Below are 22,226 nucleotides of genomic sequence, written 5' to 3'. Positions count from 1 at the left end.
ATGCAGAGGGATGATGGCAGATGTGAAAATTCAGTGGTCTTGTACAATCTCTCTCTCTCAGTAGGATGGTGTGAAATAACTCCAAAAACAGTCTTTCAAGCAAAAATCTGAATTTATTATTTCCTTCTTCAAGTATTTACAGCCTTTGTGATTGAGCACTTCCAAGTGACAGGTGATGGAGCAGGCAGAAGCAATCGAACACTAAAAGCACGGAAGACCATAAATCGCAAATAAGTTTGTGGAATTCCAGATGAATTTGCGAGATTCAGGTGAAGCTAAAGGAGAACACAAGCAGCATATTGTCACTTCAAACTCAAAACAGCGCCTCAAACTCGTGTTTCTTTTCACCGTTGGCAGAACCTGCTCACATTATATTTTCATTAGCTCAGTTTGAAACTCTAAAGCTACATTTTACCTTTTGATGCGTGCAAATCATGGTACATGTGCAAAGAATATGTGCAGGTCCATCACACAGCAAGAACCTTCTTGGAAGCCGAGTGGCACAAGCAGACTGCTGAAATGTGCCATGGGTGGTCCTGAATTGTAAAAGTAGAAAGATGGCTTTACATTTTTAGATTTAACTACAGGGGTCACGTATTTTTACCCATTGAAACACCATGCTTCACAACAAAGGTGCACATTTCGGTCAACGACCCTCTGTATGGCTCTTTCACTTTTTCTTTTTTTTTTTGGAAGTCATTTTGCTGTTGCTTTTAAACGCTGTCTAGGAAGATCACACGGCAACTACTTGCATTTCTAAAGCTGAATGAAGTTTCATTAGAAGACTTTAGCTGGACAAGCTGGCTGCTGAAGTGAAGACACCAAATGTGTTAGAAATAGTCCAGAAACCGCAAAATACATTCTTTGTGTGCCTTCTCTGTCCATGGACGGCAACATGTTCCATACACTCAGCAATAATCTCTTGAGGACCATGAAGGCAACGAGATGAAAAGCTACAGATTGCATCAGAAAAAAGGACGGGACACAAAGTATATTCAGTCCACCTGGAGTAGAGGCTCTTGTCCGAACACTCTCATATTTGGGATCCCAGTGCACACCTTTTTGCCTTAGGTTTTTTCTAAATTTCTTCTTCTCTGCTCACACCATTTCGGAGAGTAAGTCATGCCCACCTCAGACCCGCCCCACCACATCAAACTTGCTGATTCCACATATGAATAAGTCCATGCAGGATGTGGCCAAGGCAGCGCAGCAGTGAACAAAACTGAAAACTCACTTAAGTATGTGACCATAACCGAGCCAATATATAGTGACGTACAATTTGTGATATTTGTGACCCGGTGAATTAATTCACATTCATTATTCAAATCGCACATGGCCTCGTGTCAAATTTCAGTCAAAAGGCTTTCCCTCAGAAAGCTGCAAATCAAGGCACTCTCGCAGGCGGCGGCCTTTCCACCTGAAGATAAAGTTCAAGTTCAGGTCAGTTTCTCAAGCGCTTATGCAGGAAGCATCATTGATGGAGAACGAAACTTGGTCTTTGGACTGAGAGAGAGCAGGAGAAGCACCTGGTCCTAGCGACCAGGAGGTCAAGTCTTCACAGTGCATGACAGGTGAGTGCAGCGAGACACGTGGCTGCATCACGTAACTGTACATACTGTACGTCACAGGTCTGTACAGATCAACATCAGGTCCTTTGTACAAACGGCAGCTTGTTTAGGGGAGTAATGTGCAACATAATCTTCATAGAAACATGAACTGCACATCAGCCAGACAGATTTTTAAAAAGAGCAAATCTGCGCTTAGAAGACTGAATTAGTTCATGAAACATCATGAAATGCTGTTTTACTTAAGCACTGCACTTACGGATAATTATTGTAATATGGACATGAGGTATGTTGATGTCTACACATGATATCAGACATGCTGGCTAATAATATTTACAGTATATGCACAAATGATGGGCTAAAACTACGACTTCTTGAAAATACTGTGACGTCATGATGCTACGACCAGTTAGAGAGTCCTAGCTTTGGGATCCGGCGGCTGATATGATGAAGTTATGGAGCTGTGTGCGCCATGAGCTGACGCTATACTGGGAAAGGCTATGGCTCCCGAAGTAAGTGGGGCAAGCGCCCCAGACCAGGGGCCTCGGGAGAGAGGCGAGGACAAGGCCCTGAGCCCAGCGGGTGATGTGGCGTGGTAGCCAGAGGGGGGCACTGCAGAGTTATTGATCACTGTTGAACCAGCGGCGTGAGGCCATGGCAGAGGATGACAAGGTGTTCCCCAGGATGAAACCTGCCAGGTGAGAAAACACAAAATTACATTTCAAATAAGATTAAGACGCTAGACAATAATACAGTTATATGAATGATGTACAGAGTGAGGAGGCATCCTGGGAACCATGTGCTCTCTAATAGGAAGTATCAGCCCGTGGGGGGGGGGCTAAGGTAAGGCATTGGACCCATCAGCTGCCTTTTACATGTGTGGGCATAGTACTTGAAGACTTTTCATTGGCGGTTAATTTTTATAAGTATTTTAAAATGCAATCATCGAACCATCATCCCGTGATGTTTGACACAGTATTTAAATTAAAAAAAAAAAATCTATACTTTAAGCTGACACTCACGCAGTGATAGGTGGCATGTTGACCTTGGGTTCCAGGGAAAACCTGGTCCCAAACCTGCTGCCCACTGATACTCAGAGAGTTGGTACCCGGCCGGTGGGTGACAATCAGGACCTCTTGAGCCCAGTCCTCCATCAGTCGTTGCAAATCTTCCGGCAGATTGAGCTCACTCAAGGAGGAGCACGAACAGGTTGATGTCTTGTTGTTGCTGTTATTGGCTTGCGCTTGGGCCAGACCCATCACTGGCTGGTGAGGAGGCGGCGTGGCACCAGTGGAATGTTGCTGGGCTTGAGCGGAAGCTCCGGATGTGGCACTGGACCCTGGAGCACAGGGGGATGGTTAGACAGATGCAACAGCGAGTTTTCTCCCCCCAAACTCCAAGTCTGTTCGACATACTGTGGCCACGATCTTTTCCAAGGCACAGACGCTTCAGCGTTGTCCCTGCGAGACAAAATACACATCAATACACTGAGAGGGGACACAGCTTTATAATGCACATTTTTTGAGAAGGTATTCATGCAATGAGATGAAACGATTTGCTATTTTGTAAAATGTCCAGTCAGACATATAAAATAAAAAATATGTTTTCTTGTATTGTTTTAAACAATTGTAGCGCTATAAACTTTAATTGTCCATAAACTTTGAACAATAACAACAACAAATATTGTAGATTCACTGTGGCACAGAAGAAAACTATTATTACTGTGAGGCATACTACTTCATTAACAAATGGTTCCAAGTTTTAGACACATGAACAAATTTACACACAAACTAATGAATAAAAGTTCATTAATGAATTGAAGAAATGCATTGCCATATATAAAGACCTACAAAGAGGATTTAAAAACTGTGGACACAAAATTTTGTCAAAAAAAAAAAAAGTTCCTTCTGACATTTATAGATGGGATTTAGAATAAAAAATAAAAACATCAAGTGGCAAGGTTTCAAATATTTATATAACTAGATTTATTGGCCACTTATCTGTCACAGCTATTGAACAAAAGATTAATTATGATAAGATGACATGGTAAAGCGCTAAAAGTTTTTACACTACAGAGGCATTTCTGTGTTCGTTTTTGACACTAAACTACAGATTGGCTACTCCAGTTGCTTGCTAACACTTATTATCATTATCTTAGAATTTAGTTTTTAAGACATTTTTCAAACACTTGTTTCACCAAAAGACCCCATTACACTGTCGTACAATGACAACCTAAAATGACACTGTAAAAGGCTCATGCGTGTTAGTCAGGTGAAGCAGCAGCCATTAGCATATAAACATAATAAACATGCAACCACTGAAAAGAATAAAGCATTTTAAAGCATAAAGCACTTGTTAAAAGATTGCAAAACAGAAATCAACTTGACATGAGGTGAATCATTCCAAATAATTCATGTGTATTTTCCATCTCTGTTTTGCTGGATGACTTTGGGACAAGGTGGGGATTGGCTTTTAAATCAAGACTTGAGCTAAACTGAACAGGAAGTGTTGCAAATCTTGACACCTAAAGGACAGGAAGTGAGGTCAGCAGTTCATTAGGCAACCATGTTCCTCAAAAAGATGAATCTGGATGATAGACAGCGCAGGTTTCTAAGCGAGTCGACAACTTGCTGAGAAATGAGGCGGGCAGTCGGACAATCTCACACTTCTCTTAACCTAGACACTAAAGCTTTGACCAGACCAAAGCAAAATGTCAATCATGGATAAGATCTGCCTTTGGGTCTGTCCAGGCTGGACACGAACAAGAAATGGTTCAGTGGCCGGTGAGGTGGAGGCCATATCACTGTCTTTTTAAGGCGGGTGAGCCAATGACTCGTGGTCTTCAGAAGGAACAAAGATTGAAGATGATTTTTAATGTTGTATTTATCGTCAGCCTAGGCAACGTTTCATCATTATCATTTGACCCTTCCGTTTGATGAAACACTGAAATGTTCCACAATGAAAACAAGCAGTGCAGCCAGACGTCAGCGATCAGAGATGTGGAGAAAGAGCAAGGAAAGCCGGAGTATGGCAAGCATTAGAAGGAGAGGTACAAACAGATGGACAAAGACACAGGCCCACTGAGAAATCTAGCTCTTGTCTTGCTACTGGACTTATAGGTCACTCTCTCGGGCGGAGGGGGGCAAGTGGGCCATCCTGTAAAAGGGGTATAATCAGAGAGAAGAAGACACCAGGGTGAGAGCAGCACTGAAAACCCACTTCAGTCAAATCCACCTCATGCACGGGTCTTCAGACGAGCCAACTGAAGTGAGAGCTCTCTGAGTTCTTCACCTTGTTCTGGTGGTGCTGGGGTGCCAGAGGCAGCTCCATAGATTCCAGCGTAAATATTATCAGAGGACATAGAACCTTTGAGGGAACATGGCTGCTGTGTCTGCACCGGCTGTGTGGATGAGCTGGGGAGGTGGCTAGTGCAGGAGCGCTGCCTGCCCTGACAGGGGACAGACCCTTTAGCAGGGGACCCATTTAAACTCACCGTTGGCTCAGGGGCACCTGCAGCAGCTGGCAGAAAAACACACTTTCACTGTGGTTTGGTTTAAATTCAGGTTTGGGAAATATCTGGACTGTAACTCACCAGATTTGTTGGAGTCACCGGATTTAGTCGTGACATTTCGAAATTGCTGAACCAAGGGACTGAGGAGTTTCCCGGGCTTCAGTCTGTGCCTGCTGGACCTTTTTCTACGGCCTGCAGGGGGCGCAGTGTGAGACAGGCTCAGGCCTGCAGGAGGAATTTTGCCAAGTCTGCGGTACAGAAGCTCCAGCTCTCCTCGCTGATGAGCCTGCAGCTCAGAGATCTCCCTCAGGTGTCTGGAAGGAAGCAGGCTCCATTGCATTACACCTCTCTGAGTACAATGGTTATTTGCCACCAGCTCATGTGGTATGAGTGAGTTGGCTTACTTCTCGCGGAGTCGCTGGAGCTCCCTCTTGATGTCCGAGTCCTCCATCTCTGAGTCATTGTCGCTGCTGGCGTAGGCCGAGCCGTGCACAGCTCCGTGTCTGCACGGCGAGTCCGAGCTTTGCACGCTGCTGCTGCGGCCGGAGCGACGGAGGAAAGCGACAGCCCTCTTCATGAGGTCACTTCCCCTGCGCTCAGAGCGAGTGTGCTGTTGAGCAGAGGCCATCTTTGCAGGGCTGCTCTCAGCCCCTGAGTCTGAGGAGAGGAATCGAGCCTGGATGGTGATGTCCACAGGAACTGAGGGGGAGGTGACTGCGCGAGGCAGGGAACCCCGCTTGGCCGCAGAAGGCGGCGTGTCTAGGTAGAAGTCTGGTGGTGCAGAGTAACGGCTGCATCGGGTTCTGTGCGTCAGATCGTCTTCGGCGCTGACCACAGAAAATCGGCCGATCGTGGTAGCCATGGCGTCAGCTTGAACATCTCGACTGAAGCCCGTAGGATGAGCTGGGGAGGCGGCTCTGCTCCAGCTTCTCTGTTTCAAGTCTTGTCTGATGGCGACTTCAGGAGGGATTGAGATGATCTGCTGAGAGGAAAGAATTTAAAGAGTGTAGATTAGATATCTGGCTTAAAGTCAGGGTAAAAATATAGTCTTTCACTTTGTCATACCTTAAATCGGCTTCTTGTACCCGAGCAGGAAGCAGAGTGTGGAAGGTGTCTTCTAGATAAGGAAGCTGCTGGAAGCAAAACAACAATGTAGAAGGTTTTACTGCAGGAAACAGAAAGGTGCCAGTGACTGGATTACATACCACCCACTGCAGAGTCACTGAGGGTGCTCAGGCTGTCCATCCTCTCTGGAATTTGTGGCTGATGGAAACACAAATAACACGTTAATCCGATGCTACAGTCACAAATCAAGTACCACTGACAGGACTACACTTGTGTTTTACGCACCAGTTGTTCTCCTGCCCTGTACCGCCCTTCCCCAATTGGTCCCGGGGTGCTGTTTCCTGACCCGGCGGTGGCACTGTCTGGGCCCGGAGGAGACTGAATGTACTCAGTTCCAGAGCCAGGCGTCTCTGCAGCGCCGCCTGATGGATACATTGGTGCATACTCCTGATAGAGCAAGTTCCTAAGCTTCTCATCCAGAGTTTTGATAGTGCTATCGACGAAGCCTCCTCGACCAAGCCTTCCTTCGCCGTCGGACTCCCCAGGCCCTCCACCATGGTGTGACGGCGCAGGGCTCTGTGGGAGAGAGGGCACTTTAGCCCCTCCTACACTCGCGAATGGCTGATGGAGCACGACGGGCTGCTGTGGGTGCTCGCTGCATGCTGCAGATGTGTAGGTCAAAGTCAGAGTTTCTTTGGCCGAAGACGGCTCCTGCAGTGGCATAGGAGTGAAAGTAGATCCATCCTGAGAGCTGTTCACGTCCAAAGATAATGGCATGACCAAAGGACAGCAGGGCACCTCATCTGCCATGGACGCTGGACATGTGATGTCCACCACCCGTTGAGCTGTGACGACGGGCGAGATGGAGCCCAATGGGGAGCCCTGCGACTCCTCTATTTGAAAGGACGTGTGCGGCGACGAAGGTGGCAAGGTCTGAGCCTTGGCTGGCTGATGCACCAAATTCTCCACGGGATCTAACAATGACACCGACTGGAGTGTTGGGGGAGCAGAGACAGGGGGGGACAGCGTGGCTAACAGGAGTGGGTCGGTGTTGGACATTATCGGGGGACTGCAAAATCCATATATGTCATATGTGAAGCCCCCACTTCCACCAGACATCGTGGAGGATGAGCCCTCATCTGGAAAGATAAAAAGACGATCAGGTCATGAATCATTGTGCTTCATGTGTATTTCTATCAAAACACCTCTGGAAGTCGACGGACGTGCTGTTCCACTGTCTGCAACGTGAGTGGGCGACTGGGTTGTTGTGCCCTCTGTTGGGGTCTCCTGGCTGGATGGAGGCGTCTCCTCCACAGGGCAAATAATGAACCATCTCTTTCCTGTGTGGAGAACTGCAATACAAGATATAAAGCAATGAAAGCGTGACAGTGAATTTGGCATGTAAACTATAGAATGAAATATTGTACAATAATATATATTGTATTTATTGTACAGCAAAGGTGTCAAACTAAATCATGCAAAGGGTCAAAACTTGCCAGCGGAGAAACATATGTTCATTTTAACATATATTACAAATTCAAAAGGGCAGAATCAGTCCCATTTTATCTACTGCATCTTTGAGGTCAGAGTCAAAACACACATCAAGCCTGAATACTGTGACGTGTCGACTTGCCCTCGGATGATCAAGCTGTTGGTGCGGTTTGTATTGAATTTCATTTCAAACCAGCTACATGTATTGAAAGCTCTCGTGGGTCACACCAAACAAGTTGTTAAGCCAAGTTTGGCCCCAGGCCTGGGCTTGACTCATTCATTTCAATGGAAACAAGTGGTTGATCGATGCATGTTGACGTGTGCATGAAAGAAAATTAAAGGGAGGCAAGGATACTATCAACTTTAGGACTGTTCTACTGCACTGGAATATATGAAAATAAGAAAATAAAAACTCAAAATACCATTCTGCTGATAGACTGGCTGAGGAGCCCCCGGCTGCAGACCCTGCAGAGAGACAACCACACTCTGTGAGGACTTTCTTAGATATCCCTGTGTTTTAGGTTGAAGACGTTTGGGAATACCTCTCCTGCCTGGCCCTCAGCAGCTTGACCTTGTTGAGGACTGCAACTCAGAGTGGAAACCATTTCACCCTCAACGTCATCATGAAGCATGTCTTCAGCTTTATCCACAATGTCCTTTAGCTGGTCAATAAAGATCTCTTTCTCCAGCAGCAGGATGAAGCCATTTTCAACCTGAAATTGTTAGTACACTTTAAATGCAAATGCTTTCCAAACCACTGTCAAGGGAGAAAACCAACCATATAAGTCGCAATTTCCTCCGGTGCGTCTCCATCCAGGTCAAATTTAAAGGTCACCATTTTGTGATTGTGAGTCTCCAGCTGACACTCCACCATTTTATCGCCAGTGTTGCAGACCTGTGGATGAATGTATAACAAATATGGCAGTATGATCATCACCATGGCCACAGAAATGCACAGAATTGAAGCGTGGAGTTGAGTAAACCTTGGCAATTTCTATCTACCAGTGTGTGAGTGTGCAGCCGGCACATGCGTGGTTGACTCACATTGAGCATGCTCAGTTTGGGTTTGCTAGTTTTCTCTTGGCGAGAGCGTGTACGCGCTGACTTCCGGTGGTGCTTCCTGGGTTTCCCGTCTGATTTTCCACCTCCTGCCAAGCTTTCATAGCCGTCACTTGCTTCCTTCCCTGATGCCACATCGGAGTTCAGGCTGTGAACAAAGTTATCGACGCTGACTTAAGCAACTGCAACTGAAGGCTCCGCTGGCCAGAAATCACATGCGTACCTGTCATAGAGGTAAGTTGCTAGCAATGTTGACGTCTCTGGAGGTGCTTCCTGTAGACAAGCGATGGTTTGATGTCAATAGTTTCAGAGGTATTGCAAACAGGACGAGTGCCAGTTGGTTTATAATGGAAAGTGACCCAACAGCCAATCACAGTACCTCTGCATAGGACTCTGGTTGTGTGAGAAACATAGTCGTCCCCTGTGCGGTTGGTTGACAAGTAGAAGACTCAGGCACAGAATCTGCTGACGGGATAGAAGCATGGTGCAGCGCTGCAGGCTGGACTGAAAGTCCTTCAGGAGCATGAACAGGAAGTGACGCTGGTGCATGATCAGACGGTGCAGAGACTTGGACTTGTGGATCAGTCAGACCTGAGGAGGCCTCTGGGATAGCAGACGGAGCAGGCGATGGTACCGATGCAGAGAGGGCAACTTGAGCCAGAGCCGAAGTCGCAGGTGATGCAATGGTTTCAGGGAGAATCACAGGCAGACCTGGTGTCTGGTTTTGTGCTGGGGCTTGAGTTTCACGTGGACCTGTCGTGGAGGCAGCAGCAGAGTCCAGAGCAGCTGCAGTGGCCTCTGTGTCCATCCCAGTTTTCCACAGAGCACTCTGACCAGCAGTAAAGACATTTTGAACTTGAGAGACCAGCTGGACGTCTAGCAAATTCCCCATCGGTACCTGTGAATAAATACCACAGGAACCCTCAATACCTAGCTTGAATGTCGAGCCCTTACCCCCAAATCATGCTTGGCACAAACGTTTCAGACCACCAACTAGTACAACGAGAACTGAAATATTCACCTGGACAGGCTGATCTGCCAGTTTCTGCTCAGGGTGGGGGGCAGGGTAATGTGTGGGTTGTACCTGGGAAAGAGGTATGGAGTGTGTGGTATGGAAGTTTGGCTGGGATGTAGGTGACCCCCCCTGATGATGGGACACTGAAAATGGCATGGCAAGAAGGGGAATAGGGAGTGCCATCGTGGCTCCATGCTGAGGTGTGGACAGAGGAGTCTGAGGGGAGCCGAGCGACGGCAAAGATGGCAGAGTGGAATAAGGAGACAGAGGAAGGCGAGGACGGTGAGGTGAAGGGGGGAAGTAAGGGTTACTGCTGCTGAAGGAACATTGCTGGGGAACTGGGGAGACAGGAGGGGGCTTGTGACCCACTGTCTGATATGGAGTGTAAAACTGGGAAAGAAAGGGAAAATGATACAAAATGAACAGAGACAAGCAAACAACACATACAAGAATCTAACGTGGCCCTGCTGTGACGCGCAGTCCTAAACACACCGCGTGGGTCTGGCAATGTCATACCTGTGTGGCGGCGGGCTGCAGGGGAAGAAGTGGAGGAGGACCACTGGACCCTGGCTGGGGAACGCTGCTGCATATCTCAGGTGGACTCATCTGCTGGTCAGCAGCAAAGACCTGTGGGAGAACAACGTCTTTTAATGATGACTAAGTAGGGCAATGATAAATAGGCTCAGATGTGGCCTGGTTTTTGCCGGACCATCCAGTAGCAGTAAGTGTGAGTTTGTTCTTGATCTGTACACTAAAAAAACACCAAATGGTTCCAGCAGATTCTCAAGACGTTCTTTACTTTTATGATTTAAAGCCATGGAATTATGCCAGTTAATTGTGTGTAGGTTCTCAGTTCATCCAGGTGAGGACAGTCATGCACTACCTGGTCCTGACTGGCCGGGACTGAAAGCTGCGACTGTAAAATGGGGGCTGCGGACGTGAAGCTCTGCGCCGTCTGCCTGCTCTGGTGCACAGGAGGAGCTGGTGTTGCTGGAGCTGATACGGTCTGTCAGACAAACACAAGGGGAAAATGTCTACCAGTATCTGATTACAAGTCAAAAGGATCTGAAGGTTAAGATGTTGGCAGCAGCTAAACAGGGAAGTCATCACAAAAGGAAGCTTTGGCAGGAATCCAAAGGGGAAACGGTAAAAAGGGAAGCTACAGTACTTGTTAAGTGTCAGCTCCTGTGTTTTCTATTTTGTCAGTCAGCATTTGTGGGTCATGACACTCTTTTTTGATTTATTTTGCAATGCTTTTACCACCCACAGAACTGTATTCGTCGATAAAGCAGGGTCTGATGGCTCCATTTTGCTACTGTCATGAGCAGGCCAAAGAGGAAAAGTAGCTCTCAGGGTCATAAAATATACAGCAGCACGTCGACTACTGACTACATCCTCCCTGGACCTAGCAGAGGCTGTGCTCACTCACACACTGGTAACAGATGCATCCTGTTCAAAGGGGGGCAAAGGAGCGCCTTTCCATCCAGGATATTTTTGTTGTCTGTGCAACTAGCTAGAGGGGTTATCATCACTCCGTCGTTGTCACAGATGCAGCACTTAGCATCCGTTTGTGAAAGGGCAGGCGAGCTTGTTTCTGCGGCTGACGGTGCGATGGAGACAGCAGTCAAGGAAAGTGAGCTCAGCACTCTCCTGGAGGGCAGAACTGATGTGGCTGATGTGAAGAGGAAGTGGCTGACTGTGTTCTCAAAGGAGCCAAAACAGAAGGTAGACTAAATGCAGCCGATGGTCTACAAAGGGGGATGTGGATAAAGAGAGGGGACAGTTCTGGGCTGTGGATCAGGAACCACCTCTTCTGCTCCAGGGGACGCCTGACAAGGACGCTGGTGCTGCCGTCTTGGAAATGGTTTTGAGGGATGCTGTAAATATGTTGTATTTAAAAAGACTTGCTGAGTCATTTTGAAGTAGATCATCAGGTAGGATGGGGCTTGATGCTACTCATGACTTGCTCCTGCATTGACAATGTTTTTTTTCTAAGCAAGACTATGACTCAGCACATCATTTTGTTAGAGTCAAGACATTGTGAAAAACTCCAGATTATCTCTCAAGCAAGAGTAAAGAAAGGTGTCCACTCACTGTTGGAGACTGATAGGGTCCTTGTGCAGGCGGAAGAAAGGGACCGGATATCAGCTGACCTGTGTCTTGCTGGTAGCCTCCCGGCTGTGGCTGTGGGAAAGTGCACATGTCATTGGTGGCTTGTGCTGTGGGCTGCTGGTAGGACCCCTGATTCACTTGTGTGTCAGGCGGGACAGGAGCGGGGTGAGTTATCTGAACAGATAAGATGGGCTCAGGGAGAGACTGGTGAGGTCCCTTTTGCTGATTGCTTAGATCTTCTGACTGCATTGTGGAACTGACGCCACTGTCCGCTGTAAAACAAGAGCATGATGAATTACCGTTCTGCCCTTCAGTCCAACAAGAGTAAGGAATGGAGGGAGGGGGGGTGCAGTCGGGGAGCAGCTCATTAAAATCCGACAGCAGGATGACATTGCTGACTAATGCTTGACTCAAGGTGCAGTTATCTTTGGATAACAACGCCATTTTCTTAAAGTTCGACTTTCATTCAGTCTGTAAAATGAAGTCTTACATGTTGTTGACGTGGTGGTCAGCACAGTGCAAATCAAAGTCTGCTGCTCCAACTCATGGTCTTCAGCATCGGTAGCCAGCGGCACCGTCCCTGTTGTTGGACCAGCACCAGGCACTTGGAGAAGGTTCTGTTTCATTTTCTTAGCAGCAACTTCCCCATTTGCCGATGAGACGGTCCGCTCCCGTCGCCATTTGATGAGAGCGACACGATCCCGGATGGACTTGCCGACAATCTTCACGTCGCTCTCCAGGAAGAATCCTGATTCCACCTGAAGAACAGCAGCATCAGCTGTGGGACATCTCTCAACATGCTGTTTCCACAGCGTTAAGATGGCGACTCACTTGAAAAGTTTCATTCAACAAGTTTAACTTTGTTTACCATTTCTTGGGCGACCACCTCCGGGACTTCGTTCAACAAGTCAAACGTGAACTCAATCGCTCCTGTGTCCTTGTACTTTCCCTTAAGCTTTTTAGGATCCTCCACCCACAGCTTAAGAGCGATGGAGGCCTTTTTCCCGTCGTCCTCCTCGTTCAGCTCAACCCTCACGCCTGTATCCTCGGCGAAGAAGGCGTGATTCAGGAGGTCTTTGATAGAAAACCTGGAAATACAAAACACCGGTTGCTGTGAAAGGTCAGTCGGTCAGAGGGCGAGGATGACGCTCAAAAACAGTAACTGTTCACACACAAATAGGGGTGTACGTCACACAGCAGAAACAGAAGGTAGGGGAAGGTAACGTGCACCATTAATGTGTCATGAAACATGTCGCAATAGAACACAGCTGAACTTGCCTTTCCTCCCGCCGGTGACAGATACACTCGCCAATTATTTCTTTGATTTCCGGGTCGCTGACTTTAGTGTAGCTGGCAGGCTTCACACCCTGCACATCCATACAATCATGGTAAGTCAGTAACATGTCTGCACTATACATGATACATGCGATTCAATGACAAAAGAGCAATAGGAAAGTTTGCATATGTAAACAGCTTTTGTGAGCTTATAGTCAACACATAAAAAGAACCATATTTCAACTGATCACAACTGCCAATAGCATTGGTTCACAACTGGTGTAGGGGACCCAAAAGTGGGTTGCAAAGCTGCTTTAGGTGGCTCACCTTTTCCTGAGTGAAAAAGAAAATGACAATATGCTATTCTTTTTATTAAGCTGTAATTTTGATAGTTGCCACTCCACATTCCAAAACCATACAGAGGTCAGTAGTGAATTGTCTAGTATTGTGAGTGTGTGGACTTTGTTTGAGCCCAGCAACAGTCTGGCAACCTGGGCAGGGAATCCCCCACCTCACCCTGTGACTCCAGAGGGGAAGAAAACAGGAGAGAGATTGTATTGCATGGCGGGTTTGGTTGCAGTTTTGGTCTTTAATGTTTGTCATTTAGGTGTGATGGTGCGTCCCAAACCCAGACCAGTTGACAACTTCCAACCTGTAGTTAAATTGCATAAGACTACTCTTCTCTTAACGCTCCTGTTTCTTCCCATAACCCAAAAACAAAGAAGTAATTGGAGGCTTTGGATTATGATAGTTTGGGTGAGTATCACTCAGGTTTAGTCCTGATAGATAGATAGATAGATAGATAGATAGATAGATAGATAGACAGATAGATAGACAGATAGATAGATAGATAGATAGATAGATAGATAGATAGATAGATAGATAGACAGATAGATAGACAGATAGATAGATAGATAGATAGATAGATAGACAGATAGATAGATAGATAGATAGATAGATAGATAGACAGATAGATAGACAGATAGACAGATAGACAGATAGATAGATAGACAGATAGATAGACAGATAGATAGACAGATAGATAGATAGATAGATAGATAGATAGATAGATAGATAGATAGATAGATAGACAGACAGATAGACAGATAGATAGACAGATAGATAGATAGATAGATAGATAGATAGATAGACAGACAGACAGACAGATAGATAGATAGATAGATAGATAGATAGATAGATAGATAGATAGATAGATAGATAGATAGATAGATAGACAGATAGATAGATAGATAGATAGACAGACAGACAGACAGACAGATAGATAGATAGATAGATAGATAGATAGACAGATAGATAGATAGATAGACAGACAGACAGACAGACAGACAGATAGATAGATAGATAGATAGACAGATAGATAGATAGACAGACAGATAGATAGATAGATAGATAGATAGATAGATAGATAGATAGATAGATAGATAGATAGATAGATAGATAGATAGATAGAAAGATAGATAGATAGATCGACTGGCAGTGACTCACGCTGGTGACTTTGCGGTAGATCTGAGCAGCGTTCTGACACTCAGAGTAGGGATACTCAGACGTGGCCATCTCCAGCATACACATGCCGAAGGCATATACGTCGACAGACTCATCGTAGTGCTCCTCATACATCTCGGGGGCCATGAACTCCGGAGTGCCTGCAGCCATCAATCCAGAGAGAGGATTATTTAATGCACAAGTGGTGCTCAATGTGTCATCTTGTTCCGCAGGATCGATCTAAGTGTCTGTAATGATGACTAAATTACCCGGCGACAGTTAACTATATTCAAGTTCCCTCAGATTTGTGATGCAACCTCGTATAGAAACAGATTTCACGTCCACGCATCAAGGCATTTATCTACTGTTTACTGATATTTTGAATCTGGTGCTGTTTCAGTGAGCACTGACCTATCACACTTTTAGCAAAGGAGGCCCTTTTCAGCGTCGCTAGGCCCAGGTCTCCAATTTTGACGGAGCCTGTAGGTCCAGTGATGAAGATGTTGTCACATTTCAGATCTCGGTGGATGATGGGTGGAGCTCTCGTGTGGAGGAAGTGCAGGCCTTTCAGGATCTGTCTGCACCAGCTGCGCAGGACCTTTGGCTTCATCACTTTGAAGCGTTTCAGATACCTGAGGAATAATGATATTCAGGTTATGGAAGTGACACATGTATGGACAGCAAGAATTAGAAACAAATTAAGGCTAGTAGATTTTATTAAGGGGTATAACAACAGTGTTTTTAGGGTGGAAGCTCATAAAACATTACAAGTTCAAAGAACCTATTTTTAATGATTCATGTCTGTCAAGTGTTTCAGTGTAAGTGTGTTCAGGAGTGGGCACTATTTAAAAAAGTATTTTTTTCAGTGGCACTCAACTGCACTCCATATCCCTTTGTTAAGGTTTAAGGTTAAAGATTTCAATCCACTTTTACAAAAAAAAGAGCTAGTCAAGAAGGCAGCATATATAATAAATAAAACAGTTTTGACAAACACATAAAACACTGGTGAAAAGCAGTCAGACGCCGCAGTAAACAAGAGTGAGATCATACGATTACAAAGCTTTCCAACATGTTTGCTTAAATTGATTTTGTTTTTGTCAGTTTGACCCTTGTTGGAGCTGAACTCAAACAAAGGTCCTGTTTTTGGTGTGACCTGGACGGCATGGACTTCCCCAGTAAATGCTTCTGTTCTGGGAACTGCGGTGGGGGACTTCTCTTCTTGACAGTCATTTTGTCAGACCTTTAACTCACGTTTTCAGTGTCCCTGAGGTCATTAGTTCCGTCACCAGAACGATGCACTTCTTCCCTTTCAGCGGTGACTCCCAGAAGTCATAGAAGCGCACAATGTTGGGGTGCTGAAGAGCCTTTAGCATCTCTGCCTCTTCTTTGAACCTCTGTCGCTCCACTTTGGACAGTTTCCGCTCCTAAGCAACCAAGGAACAGACGTGTGAACGGAAGTGCGACCGCACCAGGCAACCACAAGCAGAAGTCCGATGGAGAAGTGATATTTTCTTAACAGGCAAATCCATGAGAAATGAATTTCTCCAGCTCACACATATCTTATTTTGTTATATTAATCTTTCTGTTTCTACAGCGTTGACAGTGCTGTTGTTTGGTCTTAGTCTTTAATGTCTGCATGCTGCCATAACAAGCACAATTTCCCCATCGTGGGAAGAATAAAGGCAGTCGGATTTAATCTAATCTATTCCAATTATCTTCCCCTTATTCTGTACTGTAGAGATGTGCTGTATAACATCACTTCCCATCTTGTGCGTAGTGCAAATCTCTGTATACTGAATCAATATTTTGGCCCCCGCCTGCTGTGACCTGTTGTATAAACAGCTAAAACAGCTGACACTGAGCCCCGGCTACAGTCCAGATTCTCTCTAGTCAGCGTGACATTCAGACGATCACATTTATGACATCATCGTTGTCAGCATGCGTTACACAGGAGTACACACTTGGAAGAAAGTATGTCGGGGTGATTAGCCCAGTTTTGAACGTCTGAGGCTCCATTTTGTGTATCGATCACTGGCTGGTGTTGAGGTGTCACGTTACATTGGCAGTCAGTAGTGCGGATGTGCACTCCTGTGCTCACCAGACTGCATCGCCGTCTTATATCACGATGATCTGCATGGCTGGTAGCGAACAGATACGGCACTTGAGGAGCAAACTGTTATCAGTATTTCTGACACAGGATTTCATCCCATGATACCGATAGAAAAAAACTGTTTTCATCTGAAGAGATGGTTCCATACGATTTTGATCTGAGTCACATCAAACCGATGTCTATCAGCTGCTGGAGCTTTCTGCTGTCTCATCCTGCAACAGATTCGATAGCTGACACCAACACTGTCTTTGAGATTTGTTTTTTTTAGTTTTGCAAGCAAGGCACACAGGCGCAGAGGCTCTAATGGGCAGGGCCTGGTCCTGGGGGACGCAGGGGTTGAATCATCACTGGATCTCAGTGAAGAACCTGCTCGGAAACCAAGGAGATGCAAACACATCCCACATATGTGGTGAGCACATCAAGTACAGTGCTTCGAGTATCAATGAAACAAAGGAAAAAAAAAAGAAAAAGCCATCGTTTCCTCCACGGAATGTACCTAAACGCTTCACTTCAATCCTTTTGAAAAAAGCATCGGGACTTTGATGCGAGAAATACTTTAATCTAGGGATTTACTTCCCGGAGAGTCAAAAATGTCCCGACTCCGGTTGAGACTTTCACACCCAAATGAGTCTCATTACAAGCTGCTCTGGATCAGTGCTCTCTCATCTGTCATGTTGTCGCCATAGGAACCGGGGATAAGAATAAACAGTGAATATTTGGGCCTGGTGTCTTTGATGGGCAGTCAGAGCAGTGTTTAATCAGATTACTTATCGAGATTCTGCAAGGACAGGAAGACAAACGCTGCTCAGGCTGCCAACTCACTACATTAATAAGCTTCTGCCAACTGGTTTGACACAGTAAAAAAGAAAGAAAAGAAAGAAATGGCTCGTCCATCTATCAGTTTATGACCTGGTTTTCAGATTATCACATACCTAGATTAGTGACACAACAAGCTGCTGCTTTTCAAGTTAGGAAGTTAAACCTGAAAATCTCTCACGAAAAATACAGATGTTTAAGTTGTCTCAGGTTTATTTGGTATGTGTCGATAGATACAGTAATAGCTGCGGCAGTGAATAATTCGGTCGAAGTAATGAATATAACAGAGTGATGAAGTGTACTTATCAAATAATACAGATCAGTCAGTCAAACAATATGAGAAGTGCAGACTGGATCGCCACTGACACTGTGTGTAAAGGAGCAGCACATTTCCCAGAAAGCCATTCTCCTTTAGAATCATTGTTTTGCTATAATTGAAGACTATTTCAGAAAGGATTCTTGTACTGCGAAGTGAAACAAAAACTTGACGGCTCTAGGAGGGAGAATTAAAAATTTGAGACGAAAAGTAACACACGACCCAACAAAAAGAACAAGACAAAAAGAACACACATGCACTGCACACATAACCACTGTTCAGGAAAAGCAGGACTGAGATTGAAGAACTGTTCTTCGCTCAGCTCCTTTTCAATCTCTTGAAAATGTTAGATGGACTTATGCAATATGTAATGCACTGCAGGCAATGCAGTTTAATGGCAAGGACTGTGAGTAAATTATCTTAAATATCTTACGGGAAGAAAGCATTCCCACAAAACACTTGAATATAGCATTATAACTACAATGCTACCTGACTTACTGGCGGCAGTGCAGTACATTCATAGTCATTTTAGTGATCTAGTAGGATTATATTGTATATATACTGTATCGATCAGCAGCTGCGATATTAATGGGTTTATAATAAAAATGCCTTGAAATTGACATTTGAGTTTTTTGGACTTAAGTATCATAAATATACTGACGCACACAGTACAATGAACAGTACAATGAATAAAATTTGGCCTGTTCTATTAATACAAATTACTCAATCCCATTTATCAAGTGTGAGTAATCATCGGTGTGTCGTAAAAGTATTAGCTCAGTCAGGATTACAGCTGGATTTAGATAAAATTGTTCAGCGCCAAACGTTACCAAAGTAAATCACGGAAACCTCACAGCTGAAAAGTATAAATATTGAACCTCTTTGTCAATGTAAATGGAAATTGACTTTGCTCATCAGCTGTGAATGTGTGCGCACTGAGTCGCCGCCAACAGAAGATGTCACCACTCATGCTGCTCTGGTTTGGGCAAATGCTAATAAGCAGTGTTTATTCTGTTGTTTGCTTTAATGATGTCAACGCTGCATTTCATAAGCATCTCTCATCTTTAACAGTGTCTTGGATTCCTTCTCTTGCACTCTACTGCAAACGAAAGGTTATTATTTACATGATTATTTACGTAATTTGGGGCAATAGACACATTGGGCACATTCTGGGAACGACCTGCTGGGAATGCTTCTTTCTGTCCAGTTTCAAAACACTCAGCTGTTGTGCTTTTCAATAAAATGTAAAAATAGATCCATAATGCTAAAGCAGGAATCTGGTTTGAAACTTCACTTCACAAAACCCGACTGTGCCAACCTTAATACTTCGTGTCTATCTGATACATATATATAGGTAATAGTCGTAGAACAGTAGTAGAAAGTTGACGGCACTACAACGCCACAGGTGACACACTTCAAGCTAAGTTAAGGTTAAGTGCAGGTGTGGGCAATTGTTGCTGAGGACCCTCAAGGAAAAGAGAGTTGAATTTAATTGAGATTAGTTAATTTAACAATATAAAACATGGTGAACATAGGAAAAAGTATAATTACAGTATGTCTTTACATAATGTCTTTAAAACTGCATATGCATTTTATTTTTATTTTCAGTATTGTCAATGTAAATCACAAATATATTCTCTTTTTAGGTCTTTTGAAGTGTTAAAATATCTTAATGGAACTTTTTTGCCCTGACCTCGAGAGGACCACATAAATGCAGGCAAGGGGCCTTATGAGGGCCCCAAGCCGCGCTTTGCCCACCTCTGGTTGAGTGCTACGGACTAACGTGCGCTCGTGACGTCACCTGAAGTTCGCACCACGCCACTTCCACCCAGGTCTCGGTGTCGAGACCTTTGTAGACCGTCTTGAAGGAGCCTCGTCCCAGCTCGATGTCGAACTTGAGGAAGCGGCCGCCCGGAGAGGTGGACACGGCCTTCATCCCGGGCTCCTCCTCGTTCTCGTCGCTCCCGGCTTTACCTGAGGCGTCGGGCACATCCTCTATGACCGCGGTCTTGCCCCCGTCCCGCTTATCCGCCCCTGCACCGCCAGCGGGCTTCAGATCCAGCTGGCTGTCGGCGCTGGGTGTCTCCTGGCGGGTCGCCTGCTGGGCTCTGGTTCGGTTGCGACCCACGATGGTGCGCAGGTCGATGTTGAGCGCCGGGCTGCTGTTGACGCACTCGGCCGTGTCCAGCGGCTGCTCCTCGCAGTCCGACACCCACAAGCTCCGGCGGACGAAGCGCTGGCGCACGAGCCCCCGGTAGTCGGTTCCGGGGTAGGCGCTGGGGTCACTGGCCCCGCGCAGGCCGCTGAGCTCCATGTTGACATTGTGATCCCCGTTCTCATAGATGGGCCTGAACGCATTGGCATTTATATCCGAGTCCAACTCCGGCACCGAATGGAACGTGGATCCCAGTGGCGGATCCTTGGTAGAATCCTCCGCGGAGTCCATCCTGGTTAGACGCCTGACGACGACATGGTCTGCGGGGTTGGAGCCGCTGCCTACCTGCAGCGCTTGGTGACGCAGTTCCTCAGCTGGTCCAGTCGGACGCAGAGCATCTCCGCCTGGAGCCAGGAAGACGCGCGCAGCCCCGGTCCTCCTTCCTGCTGCAGGACTCAAGTCAAACCAGACGTCATCGCCACGACAACCTCACGACGGCGATGTCCTCCGCGTCCGACCTCCCTCCTGCTCCGACCCTTCGACCCTCTTCAGGTCCCAGGACTAACTCAGTCCACCTGCTGGTGAGGAGCAGAGGAACGTGACAAAGTGTGAGCTCAGCATCGCGGCCCCGTCCGCTGCCCGCACGCGCCGTGCGCGGGGGATTATCAGATTATGTCCACTGCGGCACAGATTCCTTCCGCTCCTCCGCACATCTGTCGTCCCTCAGCTGCGATGTCCGAATAATCATGTGGGAAACAGGAGCCCTTGATGGTCCGGCCCACGCCCCTAGCAACAACGCGTATCCAATGACTCGGCACGCTCGAAGGAGACACCCGCATCCTCCCTCCTGCAGGAGGCGCGGTGTGCGACCGCCCAACTCGCCCGGACACTTGGCCACCAATAGGGAGAAAGTCAGGGTGTCAGGGGCGGACCGGACTCTCCACTCCGGGATAGATGCGCTGCAACACCTGCAATTCAAGTCAATGACCACTTTAATCCTCATAAAACCCCAATAGATTTGGATTTGTTTTGTTTGTTTCGTCATACTCTGACAGCCCAAATACTATTTTAAACAGCAAATATTTTTAGACCACACACAAATATAAGCAGTGTCCATAAAGTCCGTTTTTTAACTAACTAACCAGATTTGTTGTGTTGTACTCAGTGTTTATCAAGTTTTAGTCACACGTGGATGTGAAATCATGTGCAATTGAATAATTGGTCCATTTTTCTTTTACAATGCATCAGTCGTTGCAAATGTTCACCTTGACCTTTTGACTGAATGTGTGGGCCCACATCTAGACAACCAACCATTTCCCCGCTCTGCCAGACTGGTGGATGTGAAGGACACGGTCAGTTCCTCTGCCACACCTGTGGACTACTTTCTAAGGGATTATGTCAAAGATATCATGTGTTTTCTTTTCTGATGCCATTGCCACTATAAGACTAAGCTGCAGCAAACAAGAAAACCAATACTGTCTAAATTTGGTCAAAATAATCGGTTAAATATATTCTTTTTAATTGTAAAAAGACTTAATGGACATCCTGTATGACAACAAAACCTATTTTATGTTTGCACGTGGCACCTCTTGGCCTCTGGGTTCTCTCGCAGTAGAAAGTGGTTCTTCTTTTAAACCCCGTCAGAATGCTCTTATTCAGATGGAGCCTATAATTGCTGAGTCATCATTAAAAAAAAAAGTTGAACTTGGAATTAACTGTAAAAAGGAAGCAAAGTCTGTCAACCAGGAACGTCTCTCGTCATGTGGCTATCTTTCCAATAATTTCCACTTATTCATCTTACACGTTTACATTGTTGCTGTATAATTGACTTTCTTCAAATACCAAAGATTACAGAAGTGTTTTTTTTCCATCTCATGAATCTCATCAGAGATACAAATTTCATCCTTCTTATTGATTTATGTATCATGACTCTTCACCGCTTACAACCTGAGATTTGTTTATATATGGAATTTAAGACACAAATGAATTAAATAATATATAATTTAAAGACTCATTTTGACTGGTAAATGGTGGAACCCTCATATTTCCTATAATTTGAATTTTTCTATTAATTTGTGATTCTTCTTTCTTTTTTTTGGCTGCCTCCTCCACCTTAACCTACTGTAGCTTCATCGTGCTCGCAACTCACACTTCTACACCTCATGCCCTCCTCATAGTAACTATTTAGTGTCTTTCTCTTCTTTTTCTTTGACCCAGCACTTCAATTTCTAAT

The 22,226-nt window shown here is 45.6% G+C and overlaps 1 protein-coding gene across 10 annotated transcripts; it reads right to left on the bottom strand.

Moving 5' to 3' along the window:
- Positions 1 to 89: 89 nt before the first annotated feature.
- On the bottom strand, positions 90 to 20,861 carry wnk2 (WNK lysine deficient protein kinase 2). 10 transcript variants are annotated; one of them, XM_053867560.1, is made up of 28 exons: positions 19,640 to 20,860; positions 15,848 to 16,020; positions 15,008 to 15,228; positions 14,600 to 14,757; positions 13,097 to 13,185; positions 12,687 to 12,906; positions 12,309 to 12,576; positions 11,801 to 12,090; positions 10,590 to 10,712; positions 10,223 to 10,333; positions 9,713 to 10,096; positions 9,071 to 9,589; positions 8,915 to 8,964; positions 8,677 to 8,839; positions 8,411 to 8,527; positions 8,175 to 8,345; positions 8,055 to 8,097; positions 7,347 to 7,493; positions 6,427 to 7,280; positions 6,282 to 6,339; positions 6,142 to 6,209; positions 5,481 to 6,058; positions 5,158 to 5,390; positions 4,857 to 5,084; positions 4,623 to 4,721; positions 2,981 to 3,025; positions 2,588 to 2,904; positions 90 to 2,256 (listed from the first exon to the last, which is right to left on the bottom strand). In XM_053867560.1, the coding sequence occupies exons 1-28, from the start codon at positions 20,282 to 20,284 to the stop codon at positions 1,975 to 1,977; spliced, it is 6,654 nt and encodes a 2,217-aa protein (XP_053723535.1). In that variant the 5' UTR covers positions 20,285 to 20,860; the 3' UTR covers positions 90 to 1,974. The 10 variants fall into 10 exon arrangements, 8 of the variants coding, with proteins under 8 accessions (XP_053723535.1, XP_053723538.1, XP_053723536.1 ...); XM_053867563.1 differs by having other exon boundaries at positions 4,647 to 4,721; XM_053867561.1 differs by having other exon boundaries at positions 5,481 to 6,055.
- Between the last annotated feature and the right edge of the window lie 1,365 nt (positions 20,862 to 22,226).

The sequence above is a fragment of the Synchiropus splendidus genome, chromosome 6 (assembly GCF_027744825.2).
Source record: "Synchiropus splendidus isolate RoL2022-P1 chromosome 6, RoL_Sspl_1.0, whole genome shotgun sequence".
NCBI classification, from domain to species: Eukaryota; Metazoa; Chordata; class Actinopteri; order Syngnathiformes; family Callionymidae; genus Synchiropus; species Synchiropus splendidus.
This window is presented reverse-complemented; position numbering and strand designations above follow the sequence as displayed.

Excerpts from the sequence above, each read along its gene's own strand:
- wnk2 (XM_053867560.1), bottom strand. The coding sequence starts at position 20,284 with ATGGACTCCGCGGAGGATTCTACCAAGGATCCGCCACTGGGATCCACG. Across the intron at positions 13,186-14,599 it reads TCTACCGCAAAGTCACCAGC|GGTGTGAAGCCTGCCAGCTA; the intron begins GTGAGTCACTGC and ends ATGGATGTGCAG. Across the intron at positions 12,577-12,686 it reads AGGTGGTCGCCCAAGAAATG|GTGGAATCAGGATTCTTCCT; the intron begins GTAAACAAAGTT and ends GCTGTTCTTCAG.